This window comes from Eptesicus fuscus, chromosome 5 (assembly GCF_027574615.1).
Source record: "Eptesicus fuscus isolate TK198812 chromosome 5, DD_ASM_mEF_20220401, whole genome shotgun sequence".
Classification (NCBI taxonomy): domain Eukaryota; kingdom Metazoa; phylum Chordata; class Mammalia; order Chiroptera; family Vespertilionidae; genus Eptesicus; species Eptesicus fuscus.
In genome coordinates, this window is record NC_072477.1 from 95,600,679 (window position 1) to 95,623,467 (window position 22,789).

Below are 22,789 nucleotides of genomic sequence, written 5' to 3' on the forward strand. Positions count from 1 at the left end.
ATCTGATAACCATTCTCTCTTTCCTTGCACCGGTCCCCGCTCGGACCCTTCTACATTCCATTCCCTTGGCTTCGCACAGACCCCTGGCCGTGGGCTCGCCCTCTGGTCCACACCTAGGCAACGGGGCCCCCTAGCCTAGCCCGGCCCCTTTCCCCGGGCCCCGAGGCGAGCTCGGCCACTCCAGCGCGAGCCCCGGAAGGTGACTGTGTGCCGGGTTTCCAGACAGCCAGGACCCCAGACACCTAGTGACACCAGAAAAGAGGCTCCCAGGCTCCAAGCGCCTCCTGAAACGCGCTCGCGCCCTGCAGGAGCAGACCCGAGTTCCATCTTCACTTCAGCTCACCGCGAGGGAAGCGAAGGGCGCGCTGTGCATGGAGTGGCCTCTCCCGCCCAGCCGTTCGTGGTGAAATTTCCGACCCTCGAGCCAGCCAAGACACGGGGTTTGCACCGCAGCCTCTCAGCTTCCAGAGCTGCTTGCGGCCTCTCCGAGAATCTCTCCCCTAAGCGCGAGGGAAGTGGCCCCTTCTGCTGCGCGCCTGGGAGGACTCGGCAGGCTGGGGGGCTCCCCGGGGGCGCCCGCCGTGGCATCTCCTCTGCGAGGGTTAACGGCCCTCCGCACAGACGGGCGGGCGCGGAGGCTTTCTCTCGCCGGCCCTGGAACGTGGATGCCGCGCCCGCAGGATGTTCGCGGCCCGGGCCAGGCGGCCGGGAAACATGAGAAGGCCGCGGTATTCCTGTTCCCGGGCCGCGCGCGCCCGTCTGGGTAAATAAAGCCGAGACGGCGGCGGCGGCGGCGGCGGCGGCGAGCGCCTGGGATCCCGCGCGGAGAACATGCGGCGGGGATGGGAGCGCGCCTAGCCTCGACGCGGGAGAGCCAGCAGCCCCGCGGCCGGCCCCACTGCCCCAGGTACAGCTTTTGGGGTCGCCGAGTCCCTGCCCGAGGCCTCGGGATGGGAGGTTCGCTCCGGCCCCCGGCCCCTGGGCGCTCCACGCCCTTCCCCCTACCTCTCTCCTCCGACCGTCGGGGACGCGCCCGGGGGGGGGGGGCCCTAAGGCTGGCCGGAGGGTCTGCTGGGGGACTGGGAACCCACCTGGCCGCTCCCCGTTTGCTTTAAATTTGCTGGCGGGCGTTGGGCGGGGCAGTTCCTCTGAGAGGGAGCCCCACAAGCGGCAATTTGGAGTGAATCGGGGTAAGTGTGAGCACGGGAGCCGAGAGGGCGTGTGGGGGACGGACGGCGCGTGGCTCCCCGGGAGGATGAGAAGCTGCGGTTCCCACGCCCCCAGGACCCCTGGCCTCAGCACCCAGCTCTCGGGCTCCTTCCTGCCCGCTCCCACGGCGCCTGGACCCAGACCCCGGGCGGCTGGAGGCAGCTAGAGAAGGCCCCCGCGGTGCCAAACCTCGGGCGGATGCGCTGGGGCAAAACACGCCTACAAATAGGAGGACGGGGCTGGGGTTGGGGGAGACCCTGGGGCTGGGAAAGGGTGTATTTTACAAACGGCGCAGCGTCCACGCCCAGTATTGAGCGCGCGGATTTCAGTCCTGACCTTAGAGCCGGGGCTGCGAGCACGGAGATCTGCTCGCACACTTACCGCCTGGTGTGCAAATCCCAGACACCTACCTGTCTGTGCGGGAGGACTCCGTCTTAAGGGACGCGGGACTGCCCAACAGAGGTCTGACTTCCCCTCCCACGACGGGAGCCTTCGTCTAATCGCCGTGGTCACGGCCCTACAGGTCGCGTGTTGCGGCTCCTGTGGAGAGTGTGGACAGTCGGCGATGCAGAGGATCGGTGCATGGCTGTGTGTGTGTGTGTGTGTGTGTGTGTGTGTGTGTTGGGGGGGAAAGGGGGGCTGGCAGCCCACGCCGCGGCGGGGCGGAGAGAGGGGTGCTGGCTGCAAAAGGAAGGAGAGCTGTGCGGTGGCGCGAGGCAGGGAGGTGGGCGGGCCGGGGCGGCTGGGCTCCGCGGGCCGGTCCCTCGGCTGATCCACGGCGGCGCGGACTTGCCCCTGAGACGGCTGGCGGCAGGCAGAGGCTTCCGGCCGCCGGGACCCGGGAGGTGAGCTGGAGGTTTTCTCCGACGGCGCAAGGGCCGCGGTTCCTCCTTCCTCTCCAAACACCTTGCAGCCTCTGCAACGGTTCCTTGAAACCCCAGAAAGGGGCGGGCGTGGAAGGGCCCGGAGCTCCGGGATCGCACCGCGCTGTGGAAGGGGACCACACTGACAGTGGGCCCTAGGGGGGGGGGGGGGGGCTGGGACTCCCGGGGTCAAGGGCCTTGTGCGCCTTTGAACTGTCTCTACCCAGCACATCCTGGAGCGGGTTGTGACGGTAGAAAGATTTAGGGGAAGAGGGAGTGTGTGGTGCATTTGTCCATGACACCACTTAACTTTCTAGCTCTGAGCCTGCTCGCTTTCCCAGCCCTCACCCCCACCCCAGGGACGGACGCGGGAGGTTCAAGCCAAACCATCCAAGATCTAGAGAACATGAAAATCCCCGAAATCCCGGTTCGGCCTGAGACTCATTAGCTGGGGCTTGCGCATGCAGCCGTTCAGGTTACACCCCATTTCCGTTCCTCCAAACCCCTCTTTACGACCCGAGTGGAACCTCCGAGAGGCTTCAGTCTTCCGCGGTGACTGAGGACCGCGCGAGGCCCCGCGCGGATCCGCTCCGCTCTCTGGCGTGGGCGTCTTCCAGGCCAAAACCGAGTCCGAGAGGCGCGTTCAGGGGTTAACTTTCCTTGGCCGCCGCGGGTACCCTATTCCTGGGTGAAGCGCGTTGAGAGCTCCATCGCCCGGTCAAGGACGAGGGCGGGGACTTGTCCCCAGAGTGTGCGGGGGCGGAGGGGGTGGGTTAGCCAGGTGCCGGGAGGTGCGGATTCCCTGGGTCGGATGCGGCTGTGTAGCTCCTGCCCCGAACTCCGCAGCCGCTCGCCCTGGCTGCCTTTGCGGCTCGGATCGCTCAGGGTGTGAGCGCTCTCAGCGAGTAACCTGCTGCCCCTTCATCTCCTAGAACCCGAGCCCTGAGGAGCTCCCGGCGGCCCGGCTCCTAGGCGCGGTGGCCGCGCGGGGCGCCCCTGCCCGCCCGCACCATGAACACCATCGTCTTCGATAAGCTCAACGGCGCCGTGCTGTTTGAGGACCGCAGCGCTCCGGAGCGGGAGCGGGAGCGGGGCGGGCGGCCCTATGGCGGCGTCCTGGACAGCCCCCACGCCCGCCCCGAGATGGGCATTCCGGACTGCCCGCCCCTCAAAGACAACCTCGGCCTGAGACACCGGAGGACCGGGTATGCGCACACCCTCCCGGGGCCCCGGCCCACCCGCAGCCCGGAGGGGTGGGGACAGTGAGCGGCGGAGGCTTGCAAGTGGCTACCGGAGCGAGAGGGTTAGCGGCTCGGAGTGTCCCAGGAGCGCAGGTCTCCGCCTCCTGGGTTTCCGCATTCTCATTTTAAGGTCGTAGTTTCTGAAAATATCGGGGGGTCGGTTAGTCAGGACAGCTCAGAAGAGGCATGTTGGGAACTGAGGACACCTTGAACTGGCCCCGCAATCCTCCCATACTTGGACCTCAGGATAGTTAGTGGGTGACCCCAGTCCCTCTCCGAACCCCGGGCGCGGACGCGCGACTGAGAGCCAACTATCCAGGACTGAGCAGGAAGAGTAGGAACAGGGAGGGCCACACTGTTGGGGCTTCCCAAGTCAGGCCAGCCCCGTGGGCTTCCTCCGTTCTGTCAAGCAAGGCTCCGCCACGGCCTCGCGGCTCGCCTAGCCTCTGCCAGGGAGTCGGGAAGGTCGGCTTTGCCCTGGGCGCCCTAATCGCACGCGGCCGCGCCGGCTGCCAGCCGGGAGGGGAAGGCCGGGGGCTTGTGTTGCCGGGTTTCGGTTAAGCAGGGTGAGGAGGTGACCCCAGCCGCTCAGGCTGCAGACCTGTGGACAGCTGTCCCAGGCCCGGCCACCTCCGAGAGGCTACGGGAGCGCGGGGTGAGGGAGCGGGAGCGGGGGCTGCGCTACCGGCCGTCTCCACCTGGAAGATTGCATCAGCTGCTTGCTCTGCGGCGCTGCTTGGTGAGTTAAGTAGAGATTAGGTTTCCTCACAGCGTGACGACCAGTCCTTTTGGGTGGAATTGCATTTCAAAGTGTTTGAAGAGGCAAAAGCCCCAGAGACTGCGGCGCTAGCGCGGGAGCCTCCTGGAGTCGCCGGGCGCGCGGGCCTCGGCGCGGCGACACCTCCCGGAGCCTCCTGGGAACGCAGCGCCCAAGGCTGGCTCCGGGCTGCTAGTCTTTCTCCTAGGAATATGCTTTTCAAGAGGTCTTTTCTTCTTCTTCTTCTTCTTCTTCTTCGTGGAACAGAGCTTTCCAAACTTTTTAACTCTCCTTATTCGGGAGAAGACCCCTAGAGTGTTTTCCTCGTACCCTTCCTTGGGAAAGTTTCTCCTTTTCCCGAGAGGATCAAAAGAAACTGGAGAGAGCTCTAAGGGAACCAGGACGGCAGGACGGCGGTCATCCCCTGCTCCATTCCCGCCGTCCAGTGGGCGACCTTGCCTTTGACTGCAGGCGGCTGGAAGCCCTGAGCGGCAGGCAGGAGTTAAGGTTATTAAAGAGCCCGCAGCGCCCTCCCTGCAGCGCCCTGGGCCAGAACCACTAGAGGAGGGCGCAGTGCAGGCGGGCACAGATCTGTAACTTGAATAACATTTTTCTTCAAGTCACTTAACCATCGTCACCCAAACCTCTACCTTGGGTTACTGGCTTCAAGATTTCCCCCCTTTTTAAGATAAACTAGGGTCCTTCACCGCCACATGACCCCTGTGCGACAAACAGGCCACTTCCAAGAGACACACCAAGGAAAGATATTAGCTAGCACCCAGAAAATGTGTGGCCCCCTCGCCTCAACCTCGGGACGCACAGGGCGGGTTACCAAGGCTGGGCTGGGTGCCTGGGGGTGCCCTGCTGCGGGGTGGGGGGGGGGGGGACGGTTCGGGGAGGAGGCCTCGGCAACCGCTGAAATGATCCCGGCCGGAGGGATCCCCGCGGGCAACACCCAGAGAGCGCCACTCACTAGGGCCTTCTCCTCTCCCGGTGTCCCAGGGCCCGGCAGAACAGCGGGAAGGTGAGGCACAAGCGCCAGGCTCTGCAAGACATGGCACGGCCCCTCAAGCAGTGGCTTTACAAGCACCGTGACAATCCGTACCCCACCAAGACCGAGAAGATCCTCTTGGCGCTGGGCTCCCAGATGACCCTAGTGCAGGTAACCCGGGCCCACCTGGTCCTTCTCCTGGGGGAGGAGCGGGCACTCGTCCTAGTTTGTAAGGCTCTCCACCTGGCGCTTGCCCTGGAGAAGGACAGAGCAGAGAAAAGCCAGCGAGTTACTTTGCTGCTGAGGAGGATGATGGGGTTGGCCCAGGGGCAGAGCTGTGTTGTGGGAAGGGTTTCTGGGTGTTAATGCTGGTTCCAGGAGGGATCGCATGGTGTTCTGTTAGGGAGGACAGTGAAAAGTCAACTGAAAAGTTATGAGAAGTTGTCTGGGAACCTGGACTTATGGACCTTATATAGATGGATACAGGTGGACTACTCGCAGTGATTTTCAGACTGGAGCCTGCATCAGAATCGCCTGGAGGACTTGTGGAAACTCAAACCAGAGCTTCTGATTCAGTAGTAGGTCTGGGGTGGGCCCATGATTTGCATTTCTAACCAGCTCTTGGGGTGGTGCTGAAGGTGCTGGTGCTAGGCCACACTTTGAGATCCAAGTACAGGATAACTTGCAAAATTAGCATTACTGACAGATCTAGGAGGTGGGTTGAAAGGTCAAGAAATGGGGTTGGATTGCTTTTTTTGTTTAAGTAGAAGCATTCTGGGCATTGGCTAGAATCCACAAATTTCCCTGATGGCATCTTTCTACTGGGGTTAAGAAGAGGCAGATTTCAAATAGTTGGGGTACTCATCAAGTATAGAAATGGTACAAGTTTATTTCCTCTAGTGAACAACACTACTTTACATTTGATTTGCTTATTTTCCTACAAGTCTTATTTGATATTCACAAAAACATGGTGAGATATGGAAGTTATTGTCAGCATTTTATAGATGACGTAACCAAGGCACATGGAGGTTATGTGTTAGTAAGGATAGATTTAGGCCTGGAAATAATGCAATTCCAGGTCAAATGCTCTTTCCATCACACCAGTTTTCTTTCATAAATATGGTGATAGGAAATTTTATAAATGCAAACAGAACACAAGTATTCGAAAGAGTAGGAGATGCTAAATGAGCTGAGAAGTTTCATACATTGTAGTAGCACCACATCAGTGCTGTGAAATTTGGTTATTCCATTAGCTATATGTTAAAGGAGAATCCCCAAAATACAAATAAAAAAACATACAATATTTAACTATTAAATAAAAATGGAAACTGTTTTCCAGAGTAATTAAGATCATAATTTAGGAATTACTGGAAAATTTGACAAAGCATGAAAGTTGACTTGTATTCAAGTATATTAAAACTATAATATGCATTTGTCTGGTTATTTTCAGAATACTGTAATAGAGGAAAACATCTGTTTTGCTTCATATTGACAAGCAATAGTAGTAATAGTGATTTGCTGCAGCACTGGAGGGGAAAATTAATTTAGCGTTCTTGGCTTAATATCTGTTTAACATAAAGCTATGCAACTTTCAGTGATTTACAAAAGTAGTTTCTAAATAAATTATTCCTCTCAGAAAAACTTGACTTTTGAAAATAAGTGCATATGGTCAAATTTCAGTTTAAGCAGGTATGCTATTTATTTTGAAAATATAATAATTTATAAAGCTATTTGAATATTTCACAATGGTGTTAGCAAGAAAATACTAGGTTATTTTGACTGATTATATAGTTCCACATTTAATGCTTGCCATTCTTTGATATAAAAGCAAAACCTCCTTATGACATATTTAGAACATTTTTTAATTATAAAAAGTAACCTTTGCCATTAGCAGACATTTACATTTTCATATGCAATAGTTTAGTAAGATGCAATATAAGTAGTTTTCACTTTAATACAGAATCAAATCATTTTCTACCTCTAATGATAGTGCAAATACAAATAACAATTCTTTTTGCCATAAGGTCTTGGTAAGGCTATTGCATTTTTCTAATTTACATGAAGTTTTCATTCATGTAATGAAAACTTTTCTTACTACAGTTTCTTTTTCTTACACTAGTCCTCAGAAAATAAAAATGCACAAAATTATGTAATTTTAAATAGGGAAAATATATTTATAGCAATAAGTGATATTTGTTTAACAATTTTTAATTTTATAGTATGTGAAGTTGGTTTCTGGAACTTGAAAATAAATAAAAAAATTAAAATCTATACTGTAATCAAGGGACCTTATATATAATCCATTTTTATTTCAGTTACTTTCAATTAAGCATAATGGATATCTATGTAAGAAAAAAATATATGAATATACACATATCTACTACCTACCTATATGTTTATATATATGAGAGGTTTGTAAATGTCAAGCATATATTAACAGCCAAATCAAATTCTAACACTATGGGAAGTCAAATAAATTATGTAAATACTTTACACTTCTGGGTGAAAAAAATACAAAGCTGAATAAAGCTTTTGATCCCTGCAAATTAGACCCCGATTTAATGAGTCAGGTTCTCCCACTGAATAAACTTCTCCTATGGAGTCAGGCTTCTTGAGAAAAGTGATCATGTCTTATTCATTTTCATACCCCGGTACCACCCCAGCACAGTACTTTCCATATAGTAAACTAGCCCTACATTTTTAAAGAGTGAATAGATTCTAATAGGGGAATACCACTATAATCACCATCTGGATTCTCAAAACATATTTTTGAAAGCTAAAGAATGTCTTAAAATCTGATTAAAATAGTTTTAAAATCCATTCAATTGTAGGGAATACACAGAGGGCAGCTCTCTACCTTTAATGCTATATGATGGTTCAACAGAACAAGTAAGCATATAACCAGTTTTGTTATTTTCAATATATCTGGAAATGTGTCCTATTTCTATGTCTATTGATACATATGGAACATTCTTCTTATTTCTAGTTTTCAAACTCCTATTTCTTGTTTATTGCAACACCTATCTCTGTTTTTCATGATTTATATTAATAAGCTGTTGGCATAACTTTTATTCCTTAACAACAAGACTATCTTATATTTTGATCATTTATTTTACACTTAACATTTTCCTTTTGGTTGTGTGTCAAACTTTTCATAAGAAATATTTTTGACTTAGTTTGTTACTCTTAAATTAATAAAGAGGGGTATAAAACCTGGTCAGCAGTCTCCATTAAGCCCAGAAATAAAAAGTTGAAACTGTAGTAGAGAGAATATCTTTAGGATTACAAAAGATACTTTTTCCGATAAATAGAACCTCTGATGACATTAATAGGCACCTATTTTATTTACCCCTGAAAAATGAAGCAGAAAGAATTATTTACAAACTTTCACTACTAGACTTGGCAACTTGTTTTAATGTGCTATAACTATGTTTGACTCTCATTTGCGTTATTAATCTGGCACCTTACTTCCTAATGAGATATAAGCATTTTTATAAAATTAACAGGGATGTTGTTGTGTTTTGACTCTAATCAACCAAATTTTCCATTGTGCATGGTTTCTATGGCTAACAATTATGGAAATATAAAAAATATACTCTGCACTCTCGAAGTATAAACAGCTATATTGTAGAATAATATAAACTGGTATACAATTAAGGTTTTGTATTATTGTAAGAAGTGGATCTTACCAAAGAATAATTGCTTTTAGAGAGTTTTTAAAAAGGCAGATGGAGGCTGTATCTGGTTTTAACATTTTCCATAGTTTATGTGTGTATATTTTAAAATATTTTTTTTTTTGGATTATAGGAGTGAAATGTCTCCTTGGGATAGCTTCTTTCATGATCATAATACAGAGTGCAGGGCAAGAGATGTTTGAGATTGCAATTTAACAAGTGGATGTTAATGTTTCCTCCTCTTATAGTAGAACTTTCAGATTTCTAGGGTGATGCCCATACACCATGAGGTTAAAACTGCTATGTTGCAAAATTTTACCTCCTATATTGACATAGCTCTACTTTTGCTTGGTATGAGTGCCTCTGCTGAGATATGTAGTTATTAACTGCAAGGATTATAGCAACTGCTAAATATTCAACAAAGTCTCAGAAAGTCCTTCTACATTATTCCAAGTGTCATACAATGTGGTGTGGAAATGAGGTGCTCAATATTTCAGTTGAATAACCCAGAATAAGTTTATTAATTCTTTATGTTCACAGGTGGGCAGATGCCAGCATATCCCTTTGGGGTAACTGTAATGCTTGCTCAGTCAATATGATGAACATAAACACCTCAGTTAGAGTAGGATGAAAATTACTTCGTTTTCTCTTCCAGCATCTAGATATTTGGTTCTCTAAGCATTTACTGTAAAATAGTGTTTTTAAAGCTCTGAATTTGACATTAAAATACCATTCCTCCAGAACCTACATGTAAGGAGGCTGTTTCGTGTAAAAGAGAATTTAAAGAGAATTTGAATAATAACCTGAATGAACCCATAGTAAGTGAAAGGGAGAAAACCTGAACTGCTATTTTTACCTTCAGTGAAACAGATAGGGCTTGCATTAATATAGCAGAAAAAAAATTGCAAAATAATATTTATGCAGATTTGTTAACCATCGATTTGTCTGCTGTTACACAACTTAATGTGAGTAGATATTAAAGCCTCACTGTATCCAGTCCTTTGGCTCTACTATACATTTTTGGTAATAAAATGCTGGCAGAGAAAATATATTATCAGATTGAGTTTTCATCTACCTTAGAAAATCAATTTAGAAACAGCCTATATTATATATCTGCAAATATTTCTAGAAAATCTAATATATAATTAATATACTATGGGTATACAAAACATAAAGAAGGATATGACCCCTATATATGAAAAGCTGGTTAATTCCACCATGGCAATAAAAGGTCCCCATTTTTCTATTTTAAAATTATAGTATTTTTTTTTTAAATTAGGCCATTGCATTTTAATAAAAATATGAATAGTTTTATAAGAACTGGATTTTACACTGTACTGTGTGATGGTTGTGTTACAATTAAGGTTAGTTAAGAATTAAGGTTTGTCTGAATTTTATGATATTTAGTAAAGAAAACAACAAAAACTTTTGGATTTGGATTCTAATAGATATGTGACTTAGGCCTAGGGGAAGATGCATTGTGTCCTCAGTGTATGAGAGGGGCAGAGAAGGACATAAACACACATATTTGATTGCTAGGGAGAGTAGTGGTCGAGAGCAGAGGGTAGGTTAGTATCAACTATGAAGGGAATTAATACTGTTGTAAGACAGGGTGGACTGTATTCCCAGATCTTAGTTCTGAAAGTTGACAAAGATGTTAGGAATCATCTAATGCATTTTGTAGATGAAGGGTTTGAAGTTCAGAAAAGTGGGTGACTTATCTCAACGCACACAGCATGTTTTTGGCAAATACAGGACAAGATACTAGGTCTTTTTCCATTATACCACAATGACAGGATAATGGGACATTCATGAACATTTGAAGAAGTTAAGTAATTAAATCATAATGGTGGATCAACACAAATTTGAGGGTGGTTGTTAAGATCCATTCAATTGGACAGAATGGAAGTTCCAGAAAAGAATGTTCTAAAATTTCTAGTCAGTAGTAAGGAGGACCTGGACAAACACGTTGGCTATGACTTGGGCAACAGAAAGGGATTTGAGAAATGTAGTGAAGAAATGGACCAGGCATTTTGTGCTTCTGTAGCAATAACCTGTGTATCACAGTTAATCGTGGATAGTTTTTCACTGCGGTCCTTCTGTGTGGGCATGGGACATGATTTATCCATTCCTAGCACTCAATACCATGGCTAAAGCACAAGAGCATCTTGATATATGTTTATTGAATGAGTAGTCCCAGAAGTTGTCTGTCTACAGAGGTTGGGAAAGACTGAGAATTTGAAGTCAGATTGAATTGTAGTAATAATAGCATAGCTTGGGAGGAAGAAGAGTGGATGAAGACTAAGACATCTGAAATGCCATGGTGAGATGTTACCTTATTACATGTAAGTTTAAGACACAAAGGCAGTAATATTGAATTTATATAAAACATATGATATATTTTGTGCATATACGTATATAAATAAATGGGGGAAACTACCATGTTTTACTCATGGAAACAGAGAGAGAGAAAAAAATGCAGCTTTGTGTTTTGTTTTGTTTTTATGTAGGAATCTCCACAGGTCTACTCTCAACAATTAGGGCTTGAACAATATGCAAAAATTGTGTTATTTATATTATAAATCTAAAATAAGGAGAAAAAGAACTTCCAGTGCAATCATTGCCACACAAACAATTTTGGTAATGTGGGGCCGTGGTCTGGGACAAATTGACAGAAAGATGTATTTCTCTTTCCACATTTCATTTTTAAGGGTAAATATCCGCCCCTCGGGTTTTTCATAAATGTATTCTGATGATAACCTGATGTTTTAAAAGAAACCTCAAGTATCATTGTAGCCTCTAGAAATTCAGTAGCATCCTATAAAAAAACAATGGAAGTAACTGTACTTTGTTTTGTAGTGTTTTTTTCTTTGGGAGCACTTCACTTTTAGCTTAAAGCTGGGTGTTATTTGGCCTTCCTCCACTTGTCTCTATCTCTGGCTGTTTTGCTAGTTCCTCTTTTATAGTTCTACTAGAGGCCCGATGCACGAAATTCGTGCAAGAGTAGGCCTTCCTTCCCCTCACTGCCGGCACCAGCTTCCCTCTGGCACCCACGACCCAGGCTTCCCTGGCAGCCCCAACTTTGTCCGGAAGGACATCTGGTCTAATTAGCATATTACGCTTTTATTATTATAAACATCCTTAATCACTGGAGGTTTCCATTGGTCCTTGACCATCTTTTCGTTCTGCCTACTCTCACAATTTCAGCTATCACCTCTGCACATTTGATCCAAATCTGCTCTTCCTCTCACTTAAGTGTCAGGTACCACTTTTATTTTCTTGCTGCGCATCTCACTTATATACTCTTCTGTTGCCTTCAACTAAACATGCCCCGAAACAAACATCATTCCATCTTTAAACAGTTCTACTTTCATTCTCAAAATGGTACTATCCTCCTCTTGGTTACACAGATTTGATGATTCAAAGTCATCTTTAACGCTCCCTCTTCCTTACCACACTCTCTCTGCAATTTGACTAATCCTTGTTCCAGTGTCCTCCTTATTGGGAACACACTTCCCTACCCATTATACCTGACATTTTCCTTCAAAGTCTACCTTAAATTTCTCATGAAGTCTTGAGTCACATGTATCCCCTCTTTCCTTTGGAATCCTGTGTTGTTTTATTTTTTATTTTTTTGTTAATCCTCACCCCAGGATATTTTTTCTATTTTTAGAGAGAGCAGAGGAAGGGATTGAGGGAGGGAAGGAAAGAGGGAGATAGGGGGAGAGAGATTAATGTGAAAGAGACACATGGATTGGTTGCCTCCTGCACTTGCACCTACCAGGGCCAGGGATGGGACCTACAATCCAGTTACGTGTCCTTGACGGGAAATCAAACTGGAGACCATTTAGCACACCAACCAGAGCCTGTATCATTTTATTTTAATGCATCTTAAGCTATGCTTCCCATTCTTTCCAATACTGTAACTAGACTTGTTTGTATACTTTTCTACCTCTCTGATTAGACTGAAAATTTGATGGCAAGGCATCTTCATTTTTTAAATTCCCAGAATACAATAAGTGTTCAATCTCTGTAGTTAGCACTCAGCATATTTGTTGAATGAATGAATGAGTGAGTGAGTGGAAGGAGTGTCTAATACTGTTACACCCTGAGGATATTTAGTGATCAGAGATACTGAGAGAGGCTTAGGTCCCTTTATGGGAAAGTAATTGTATGATGGGTAATTTTTTGTTTTGTTAATTGAGAAATAATACTTTCTCAGGTGTCAAATTGGTTTGCTAATGCAAGACGTCGACTTAAGAATACTGTTCGACAGCCAGATTTAAGCTGGGCTTTAAGAATAAAGTTGTACAACAAGTATGTTCAAGGAAATGCTGAGCGGCTTAGTGTAAGCAGCGATGATTCGTGTTCTGAAGGTTTGTTCATATTTTTATTTTTCTTTATTGGTTTTGCCTTTATAATAAGTTTACCTCAATTGCTATTTTTAAGGTCAATCCCACAAAATATGATGGTGCCCTAATGGTTCCTTTTTCACTTTTATAATGTTAGAAATGACAATGGCTGTTTCCTCTTGCTTATAATTCATTGTGTGTCAGAATAACATTTTCTGTGAAAATTATTAAAATTAAAATACCATAGGGAGAGATCACAAAGACTCCTCGTTTTCTTTGCCTAAAAATGAATCTTGAATATGAAAGATAATTGTATACACTTTAAATATTCTTTCTTTAGGTATATTTTTAATGATTAAACATAACAGTTGGGTGGCTGGGGAAAAGCACATGCAAGTCCTACGTAGTAATATTTTTCCCTTTTAGATGGAGAAAACCCTCCAAGAAGCCACATGAACGAAGGGGGCTATAATAATCCCGTTCACCACCCTGTGATTAAAAGTGAGAGCTCAGTCATAAAGGCAGGGGTGAGGCCAGAGTCACGGATCAGTGAGGACTACGTGTCACCCCCAAAATACAAGAGCAGCTTATTGAACCGTTACCTTAACGACTCTTTGAGACATGTCATGGCCACAAACGCTGCCATGATGGGAAAAACAAGGCAAAGAAACCATTCAGGATCTTTTAGCTCCAATGAATTTGAGGAAGAATTAGTGTCTCCTTCGTCATCGGAAACGGAAGGCAACTTTGTCTATCGCACGGGTAAGTCTCTGCTTTTTGTCTCTTGTTTAAAACCATTAAAACGGCAGCAGAGGCATTTATTTCAAAAGGTATAAAGCCATGATTTTTATTGCTTTTGCATTAGATTATTCATAGATTACCTATAATAAGGTTTTAATGTTTTTGCTTTGATTTTAATTTCCAGAGATTCTCGTAGTAGATGATGGGAAATTTTCATTCTTAATAACAATGATAAGAATTTTTATTCTTAATAATAATTTTTAATCTTAATGATAAACATTCTTAGAGGAAATATATTTTGGGTTTTATCAATAAATATTAATGGAAGAATGTTCTGGATTCCATAGTCAGACATGCTAATACTCTGTATTCCGTGTTTTCTCTTAAATTCTTCGTTTGCTAATAATAGTGGAAAATAAACACAAATTATCATGGGTACCAAGACTTCTGTGATGGAGTAGTATCTGGCTTAAATTGCTTTGGAAATTTTATTTGTATTTCAGAAATAATGAATCGATTCCTACTTGTTCAAAACATTCAGATGGAGTAGTGAGTTTGGTGAAATTTTCTATCTTGACTTCAGTTCCCTGAGAACTTTGATCACACAGTGTTTGAGCAAGTAGCTTCAGAACAAAGGATATGTGCAGCCTATATCTGGTGGAAATAGCGTTTGGGTCCTGAAGATAACTTCAGAAAGCATCTAGTCCAGCCACATTATGTCGTAAATAAGAAAATCCAGCCCTAGAACACACAGCTAGTTTATTCTGGTCCAGATCTATAGTACAGGTGAGCCGGCACAACAGGTAGGAGGGATGTAACTGCTACTTAGACTACCATTACTGTTGCTATTACACATACTAATGTAACCACAGCTCAGCTTTCCTGTTATGATTACACATACAGCCACCGTCATTTTATTGAGTAGTTCTGATATGCTAGGCTATATGCTAAATGCTACACAAATGTTACTACATTTAGTTCTTAGCATATCAAGGAGGCTGATATGTGACCCATAGGGCTTTATAAAGGAATTTAAATTTGGCTTGTTTAATATACCCTTCAAATTAACTAGCCAGAAATCTGATTTTCAAGTGTCTATAAATGTGTACAAGATACATTATCTGAGGATTCAGAGAAAAATCTCAATATACTTTTAAAGACTTAATATCATTTTTGTTTGCATCTCCAATCCCAACAATAAAAATAACTCCAAACAGTTTGAAATACAAAAATAGTCTTGTAAATAATGATTGAGTGTAGGAAGAAGTAAAAAATGCAATAAAAGGCTATTTAGCTAATCACAAAAAATTTAAAACTACACATTAACATCTAATATGACTAGAGCAGAACTTGGAAGTAATTTAGAGCTTTATGAATGTTAATTTACAGAGAAAGGAAAATAACTTATTCAAGTACAGATAATTGAAAAGAATTTAAAAAAAAATAAAAAGGAAAGCTGAAAAATAGATAAATGAATCAAGAGGTAACTCTTTGAAAGCAATAGTAAAAGAGATAAGCAAAAATTTGTACTAGTTAAAGTTGGAAATGAGAAAGGAGATATAGCAAAGCAATCATATAGGTATTAAGCAATATTATTAAAATTATGATGAAATACTATGAATAATTGTTGACAAAATACTGTATATGAGTATGTAGGTGAAATGAGTTGCTGTTATCCACATAAATTAAATTATAAACTTATAATGAGAAAAGTTGTAAATTACCACTAATTCAGGAAAAATTAAGGTTTTAATAAATCTACCTCCCTAAACACATGATTTGATAGATTCATTGGATTTCTTTCAAACTTTGAAGAAATAATTAATTTCCGTGCTTTATACATTTCCTCTGAAACATAAAATTATGGGAAGTGTCTCAGTTTTTTAAAATGTGAATGTCATCCAAATCCCAAACTAGATTAAAATAGCATAAAGGTCAAAATTGTTATTTATGATACTGATATTGACTATGAAACAACATGAGAAATATTGATAACGTGATGTTATGTGAAAAACAATTTAAAATTGTGGGAACACTGAATACAATTATAACAATACAAGTATGTGTAGACAAAAAAGATTTTTGGAAATAATGAAAATTAATTTTGATTAGGTAATTGAAGGTCTACTATTTTTTTAATTCCTTATAAATTTCTTTCTGTTGCCCAGTAAAAACAAGGTCATATTTCTATGAAATTTACCCAGTGTACTGAGTCTTCTGAAAATTCATGCTTTTTCAGAGGAAACAAAGTAAAAAATCAAAGCAGGAATAGCATGCCTGTATATTTGATGCTTTTCAAAGTTAAATATCTTGGCCATTTATTTCTACTAAAACATTCCATTGGCCAAGTTCTATTTTTAAATAAAAACGTATTTTTTAGCTGCTCAAGCAATGAGAAAGCAGCCTAGACACGTGAACTTCTGGGGTTTTATGCATGTTTACAAACTTTAAAAGAACAGAACACAATTTTTTGGTCCTGTGGGCGAGGATTAAGAAAGACTGGTGGTATAACACTGGTCTGCTAAATTTCTGACCAAAACAATAAATGGCTGTCGTCCTCTATGGGAACTGAGCGACAGTAGAGCTGCAGCTGGGTTAGCACACTTGCATAAGGAGTAGAAGAGGGGATTTTAATAAATACTTTCTGAGCAACTGCTATGGTTTTCTCTGGCATACAGACTTACTCTGAATTCCTTTAATTCCTTCTGGTTATATCTTTTTTTCCTCACCTAAATAGAAATCTTCTAAGTCTGCTATTAACACCACTCCCCTTCCCAGTTCTATAGTAGTACAAATATTTCGAATTTTAAATTCTTTTCAAGAATGGATCACCTTTAAATACAATTTATTAGTTTATCTGTGCTAAAAAAAATGTATCTATTTTTTTCATCCATTTTTTTTTGTAAAAGAGTTGCTATCTCATGATGCATTTTAAGGAATTTGTGTATGAAAGGATAATGTATCACTGAATTTAATTTCACTGGTTTTTATTAAGTTTTAGCAGGGAGAAGCCTAGAAGGTTATAAAGTAGTAATCCTAATTGAAGATATTACTAGATACCATCAAAGTAGATACAAATGTTTTCATTGATTTTATGTAGGCATTAAATGTTTTTCTGTAATCTGCAGTCTCCCACAACATGCAGAAAAAAAATGTTCTTTTTTTTTTCTTGAGGGGCATAATAAATATTGGTTATTTATATAACTCAGTAACTATTGGTTAAAACTTTTCTGACAGCAGCAATTATAACACTAGAGATGATCAGAATTATTAAGGTCATTGCTTTTAAATACAATTAAGTTATACTCAAGAAAATTTAGTCACTCAGTGCTATCTGTTGAATTAAGTCATCCAAATTAAAATTAGAATTCGTTTTCATAATGTTGGGTTAACAGATGACAGTTTTCAGGTATTTGGTAGAGTGAATTCCCATTACAAACTGACCTCCAGGCCTCAGTATCAGGGAAAAATCAGGCCAGTCTTGAAATAAAATGTGTGACTTCCCCCTCTTCTTTTGCTTGGCTTGAGGACAATTCCCTATTCTGTTCTTTCTTTTTGCAGCTCACAAATGATCAAATTTTAAGTGGCTAGTACATTCTGAGCCCTACTGCTCTGCTGGTGTATAATTCATAAATTTAACCTCTCCCATAAGACTTCATCTTGTTAAACTGTCTAAAATCCCTCTTAATAATACACACCTGGTGTCTACTTGACTGAAGTGGATATCCCTGAAGAAATAGAGATTTTTATTGAGAGGGGGAAAAGATCATTTATTTGGTACATGGAACACTTTGGGGGGTAGATAGAATCCATTTGGATGACTTGCCACAGTTGGAGCAAAATAAGAGAATGAGGCTTTTTGGTGACTGAGGAAAGAGGAACTAGGAAGTAGAAAGAAATTTGGGAGAATGACAAAGGCTAAATACCATTTTCAAACATTTTTTCTTGGCTAGTGATGACCCACAAAGGAAGAGATATTCCTTTTTCCCTCTCTTCCTGTACATCATATACTTTAGAATGTAAGCTGGTATCAATGGTAGCAAAGCTTAGGTATGCGCATGACTTCATGAACCATTGAATTAGCCTGGGATTTAACCTTATTTTATAGCATAGTTTGTTTGGAGAATTACATTCTCAGTTCTAAACAACTGAGTTAACAGGTAGTTTTCAGGAACACAATCCATTCATATATGAGGCACTCTTTTGTGCGTTCATTCAACACAAAAATGTTTATTGAGGCTCAGTCCCCACAGGCCTTGTTGTAGGCTCACTGGAGCCCTAGGTTTTGTGCTAGGCTACTCATCACAGAAATTGTAGTTGAATGAATCAGAAGAAAGACTTAAAGAGATGCTTCAGCAGATGTTTTTGAACAGTGAATAATCACTCCCAGTTTATGTTTCATCAATTTTAGGTTTTCTTTAGCCTAAAGAAAGTCACATGGCATTTGAGAGAAGACTTCCTCAAAAGCCAGATGTTAAGGACGGTATGTTTCTGTGTATCATTGACCTTGAACAACATGGGTTTGAACTGCACAAGTCCACTTATGTGTGGATTTTTCTTCAATAAACACTGTAAATATATTTTCTCTTTTGTATGATTTTCTTAATAACATTTTATTTCCTCTACCTCGTTTTATTGTAAGAATACAGTATATAATACACATGACATAAAAAGTATGTGTTAATCAACTGTTTATGTTATCGGTAAGGGTTCTAGTCAACAGAAGACTAGTAATAGTGAAATTTTGGGGGAGCTACAAGTTATATGTGGATTTTCGACTGCATGGGTCTTTGGAGCCCCTAATCTCCACGTTGTTCAAGGGTCAACTGTATATGCTAGGTTTTTCTTTGGGGTTTTGTTGATCAGTAAGTCTACTTTCTACATTTTTAAAAAATACTTTTATTTCCCTTTCTGTGCTTGTCACTTACTTGATTTTAGTGAAAGAATTGTGCTTTGGATTATTCCAGATATTCTTTCCCTGGCATGCAAATACATGGCTGTCAAGCTACTCCAGCAGAGAACCCTAAAACCCTCTATCAGAGGCCCAGCTAGGGTACTTGAAAGGTTACCCAATTTCTTGTATCTTTACTACAAAAATACACTTACCTCCTTTCAAACATCATCTATGAATAAGGCATTCCACATAAATGAAATTTCTAGATAGAAATGTAAGACCAATTTTTTTTTTTTAAATATTTTTATTGAGGTATTATATGTGTACATATCTTACTATTACCCCCCACCCCACACCCACACATGCCCTCCCCCCCCAGAGTTTTGCGTCCATTGTTTATGCTTATATGCATGCATACAAGTCCTTCGTTTGATTTCATAACTCCCCCACCTTTCCAAACTTTCCCCCTGTACTTTGAAAGTCTGTTTGATGCTTTACTGACTCTGTATCTATCTTTTTGTTCACCACTTTATAATGTTCTTTACTATCCCTAAATGAGTGAGATCATGTGGTATTTTTCTTTCATTGACTGGCTTATTTCACTTAGCATAATGTTCTCCAATTCCATCCAGGTTGCTGCAAATGATGAGAATTCCTTCTTTTTTATGGCAGCATAGTATTCCATTGTGTAGATGTACCACAGTTTTCCGATCCAGTCATCTGCTGATGGGCACCTAGGCTGTTTCCAAATCTTAGCTATTGTAAATTGTGCTGCTATGAACATAGTGGTGCATATATCCTTTCTGATTGGTGTTTCTAGTTTCTTCGGATATATTCCCAGGAGTGGGATTACTGGGTCAAATGGGAGTTCCATTTTCAGTTTTTTGAGGAAACTCCATACTGTTCTCCACAGTGGCTGCACCAGTCTGCATTCCCACCAGCAGTGCACGAGGGTTCCTTTTTCTCCGCATCCTCGCCAACACTTGTTGTTTGTTGATTTGTTGATGATAGCCATTCTGACAGGTGTGAGATGGTACCTCATTGTTGTTTTGATTTGCATCTCTCGGATAATAAGTGACTTTGAACATGTTTTCATGTGTCTCTTGGCCTTCCTTCTGTCTTCTTTTGAAAATATTCTGTTTAGGTCTGTTGCCCATTTTTTTATTGGATCATTTATCTTCCTCTTATTAAGTTGCATAAGCTGCCTGTAGATGTTGGAGATTAAACCTTTATCAGTGATAGCATTTGCAAATATGTTTTCCCATGCGGTGGGCTTTCTTGTTGTTTTGTTGATGGTTTCTTTTGCTGTAAAAAAGCTTTTTATTTTGATGTAGTCCCATTTGTTAATTTTCTCTTTAGCTTCCATTGCCCTAGGGGCAGTGTCAGTGAAGAAGTTCTTTTGGCATATGTCTGAGATTTTGTTGCCTGTGGAGTCCTCTAGTATTTTTATGGTTTCCCGTCTTATGTTTAAGTCCTGTATCCATTTTGAGTTTATTTTTGTGTATGGTGTAAGTTGGTGATCTAGTTTCATTTTTTTGCATGTATCTGTCCAGTTTACCCAACACCATTTATTGAAGAGACTGTCTTGACTCCATTGTATGTTCATGCCTCCTTTGTCAAATATTAATTGAGCATAGTGGTTTGGGTCGATATCTGGGTTCTCTATTCTGTTCCATTGATCAATATGTCTGTTCTTGTGCCAGTACCAGGCTGTTTTGAGAACAGTGGCTTTGTAATACAGCTTGAAATCTGGTATTGAGATCCCACCTACTTTATTCTTCTTTCTGAGGATTGCTGAGGCTAGTCGGGGTCTTTTTTTATTCCAGATGAATTTTTGGAGAGTTCTTTCTAGGTCTGTGAAATATGCTGTTGGTATTTTGATGGGGAGTGCATTGAATCTGTAGATTGCTTTGGGTAGTATGGACATTTTAATGATGTTGATTCTACCAATCCAGGAACATGGTATGTTCTTCCATCTGTTTACGTCTTCCTCTATCTCTTTTTTCAGTGTCCTGTAGTTTTCTGCGTATAGGTCTTTTACCTCCTTAGTTAAGTTTATTCCTAGGTATCTTAATTTTTTTGGTGCGATGGTAAATGGGATTGCTTTTTTAGTCTCTCTTTCTGTAAGTTCATTATTGGTGTATAGAAAAGCCATAGATTTCTTGGCGTTAATTTTGTATCCCGCTACATTGCCGAATTCATTTATTAAGTCTATTAGTTTTTTGATGGAATCTTTTGGGTTTTTTATGTACAATATCATGTCATCTGCAAATAAGGACAGCTTCACTTCTTCTTTTCCAATTTGGATGCCTCTTATTTCTTCTTCTTGCCTAATTGCGATAGCTAATACTTCCAGTACTATGTCAAACAGGAGTGGTGAGAGTGGGCATCCCTGTCTTGTTCCTGTTCTTAGGGGAAATGGTTTTAGTTTTTGCCCATTGAGTATGATGTTTGCTGTGGGTTTATCATAAATAGCTTTTATTATGTTGAGGTACGAGCCTTCTATTCCCACCTTGTTGAGAGTTTTTATCAAGAAAGGGTGTTGGATTTTGTCAAATGCTTTTTCTGCATCTATTGATATGACTATGTGATTTTTATCTCTCAATTTGTTTATGTGATGTATCACGTTTATTGATTTGCGGATATTGTACCATCCTTGCATTCCTGGAATAAATCCTACTTGGTCATGGTGTATTATCTTTCTGATGTACTGCTGGAGCCGATTTGCTAGAATTTTGTTGAGGATTTTGGCATCAATGTTCATGAGGGATATTGGCCTGTAATTCTCTTTCATTGAGTTGTCTTTATCTGGTTTTGGTATTAGGGTGATGCTGGCTTCATAGAAGGAGCCTGGAAGTGTTCCTTCCTCTTGAATTTTTTGGAATAGTCTGAGGAGGATAGGTTTTAGTTCTTCCTTGAAAGTTTGATAAAACTCTCCTGTGAAGCCATCTGGCCCCGGGCTTTTGTTTGCCGGAAGCTTTTTGATGACTGCTTCAATTTCTTCCATAGTTACTGGCATGTTGAGCTGTTTAGAATCTTCCTGATTAAGTTTTGGAAGGTTGTATTTTTCTAGGAATATGTCGATTTCCTCTAGGTTGTCCAGTTTGTTGGAATAGAGTTGTTCGTAGTATTTTGTAACAATCCTTTGTATCTCAGCGGGATCTGTTGTTATTTCACCTCTTTCATTTCTGATTTTGTTTATTTGGGTCCTCTCTCTTTGCTTCTTGGTGAGCCTGGCTAGAGGTCCATCAATCTTGTTTATCCTTTCAAAGAACCAGCTCTTGGTTTTGTTGATCTTTTGTATTGTTTCTTTGGTCTCTATGTCGTTTATCTCCGCTCTGATCTTTATTATTTCTTTCCTTCTGCTTACACTGGGCTTATCTTGTTGCTCTCTCTCTAACTCTTTGAGTTGTTGGGTTAGGTAATTTATTACCATTGTTTCTTGTTTTTTGAAGTAGGCTTGTAGAGCTATGAACTTCCCTCTCAGGACTGCTTTCATTGTGTCCCATAGATTTTGGATTGTTGTGTTTTCATTGTCGTTTGTTGCCATGATGTTTTTTATTTCTTCCTTGATGTCTTTGGTAACCCAGTCATGGTTTAATAACATGCTGTTTAGTCTCCAAGTATTTGATTTCTTTGGGTTGTTTTTATTGTAGTTGATTTCCAGTTTTATGCCACTGTGATCTGAGAAGATACTTGATATGATTTCTATCTTCTTGAATTTGTAGAGACTTTGCCTATGTCCTAACATATGGTCTATCTTTGAAAATGACCCATGTGCACTTGAGAAGAATGTATATTCTGTGGCTTTGGGGTGAAATGTTCTGAAGATGTCGATTAATTCCATCTGTTCTAGTGAGTCATTTAGGTTTGATGTTTCTTTGCTGATGTTTAGTTTAGAGGATTTGTCCAATGGTGATAGTGGGGTATTGAAGTCTCCTACTATGATTGTATTACTGTCAATCTCTCCTTTGATATCTTCCAGGAGTTTTTTAATGTATCTTGGTGCTCCTGTATTGGGTGCATATATGTTTACCAGAGTTATTTCTTCTTGTTGGATTTCTCCC

General features: G+C 42.0%; 1 protein-coding gene across 1 annotated transcript in view; it reads left to right on the top strand.

Moving 5' to 3' along the window:
* Nucleotides 1-3,083: 3,083 nt before the first annotated feature.
* MKX (mohawk homeobox) overlaps nt 3,084-22,789 on the top strand; it is a 78,317-nt gene continuing 58,611 nt past the window's right edge. The window contains exons 1-4 of the mRNA XM_008150414.3: nt 3,084-3,277; nt 5,073-5,232; nt 12,958-13,111; nt 13,514-13,849. Of these exons, the coding sequence (XP_008148636.2) occupies nt 3,084-3,277; nt 5,073-5,232; nt 12,958-13,111; nt 13,514-13,849 (844 nt within the window). The remainder of the gene's footprint in view (nt 3,278-5,072; nt 5,233-12,957; nt 13,112-13,513; nt 13,850-22,789) is intronic.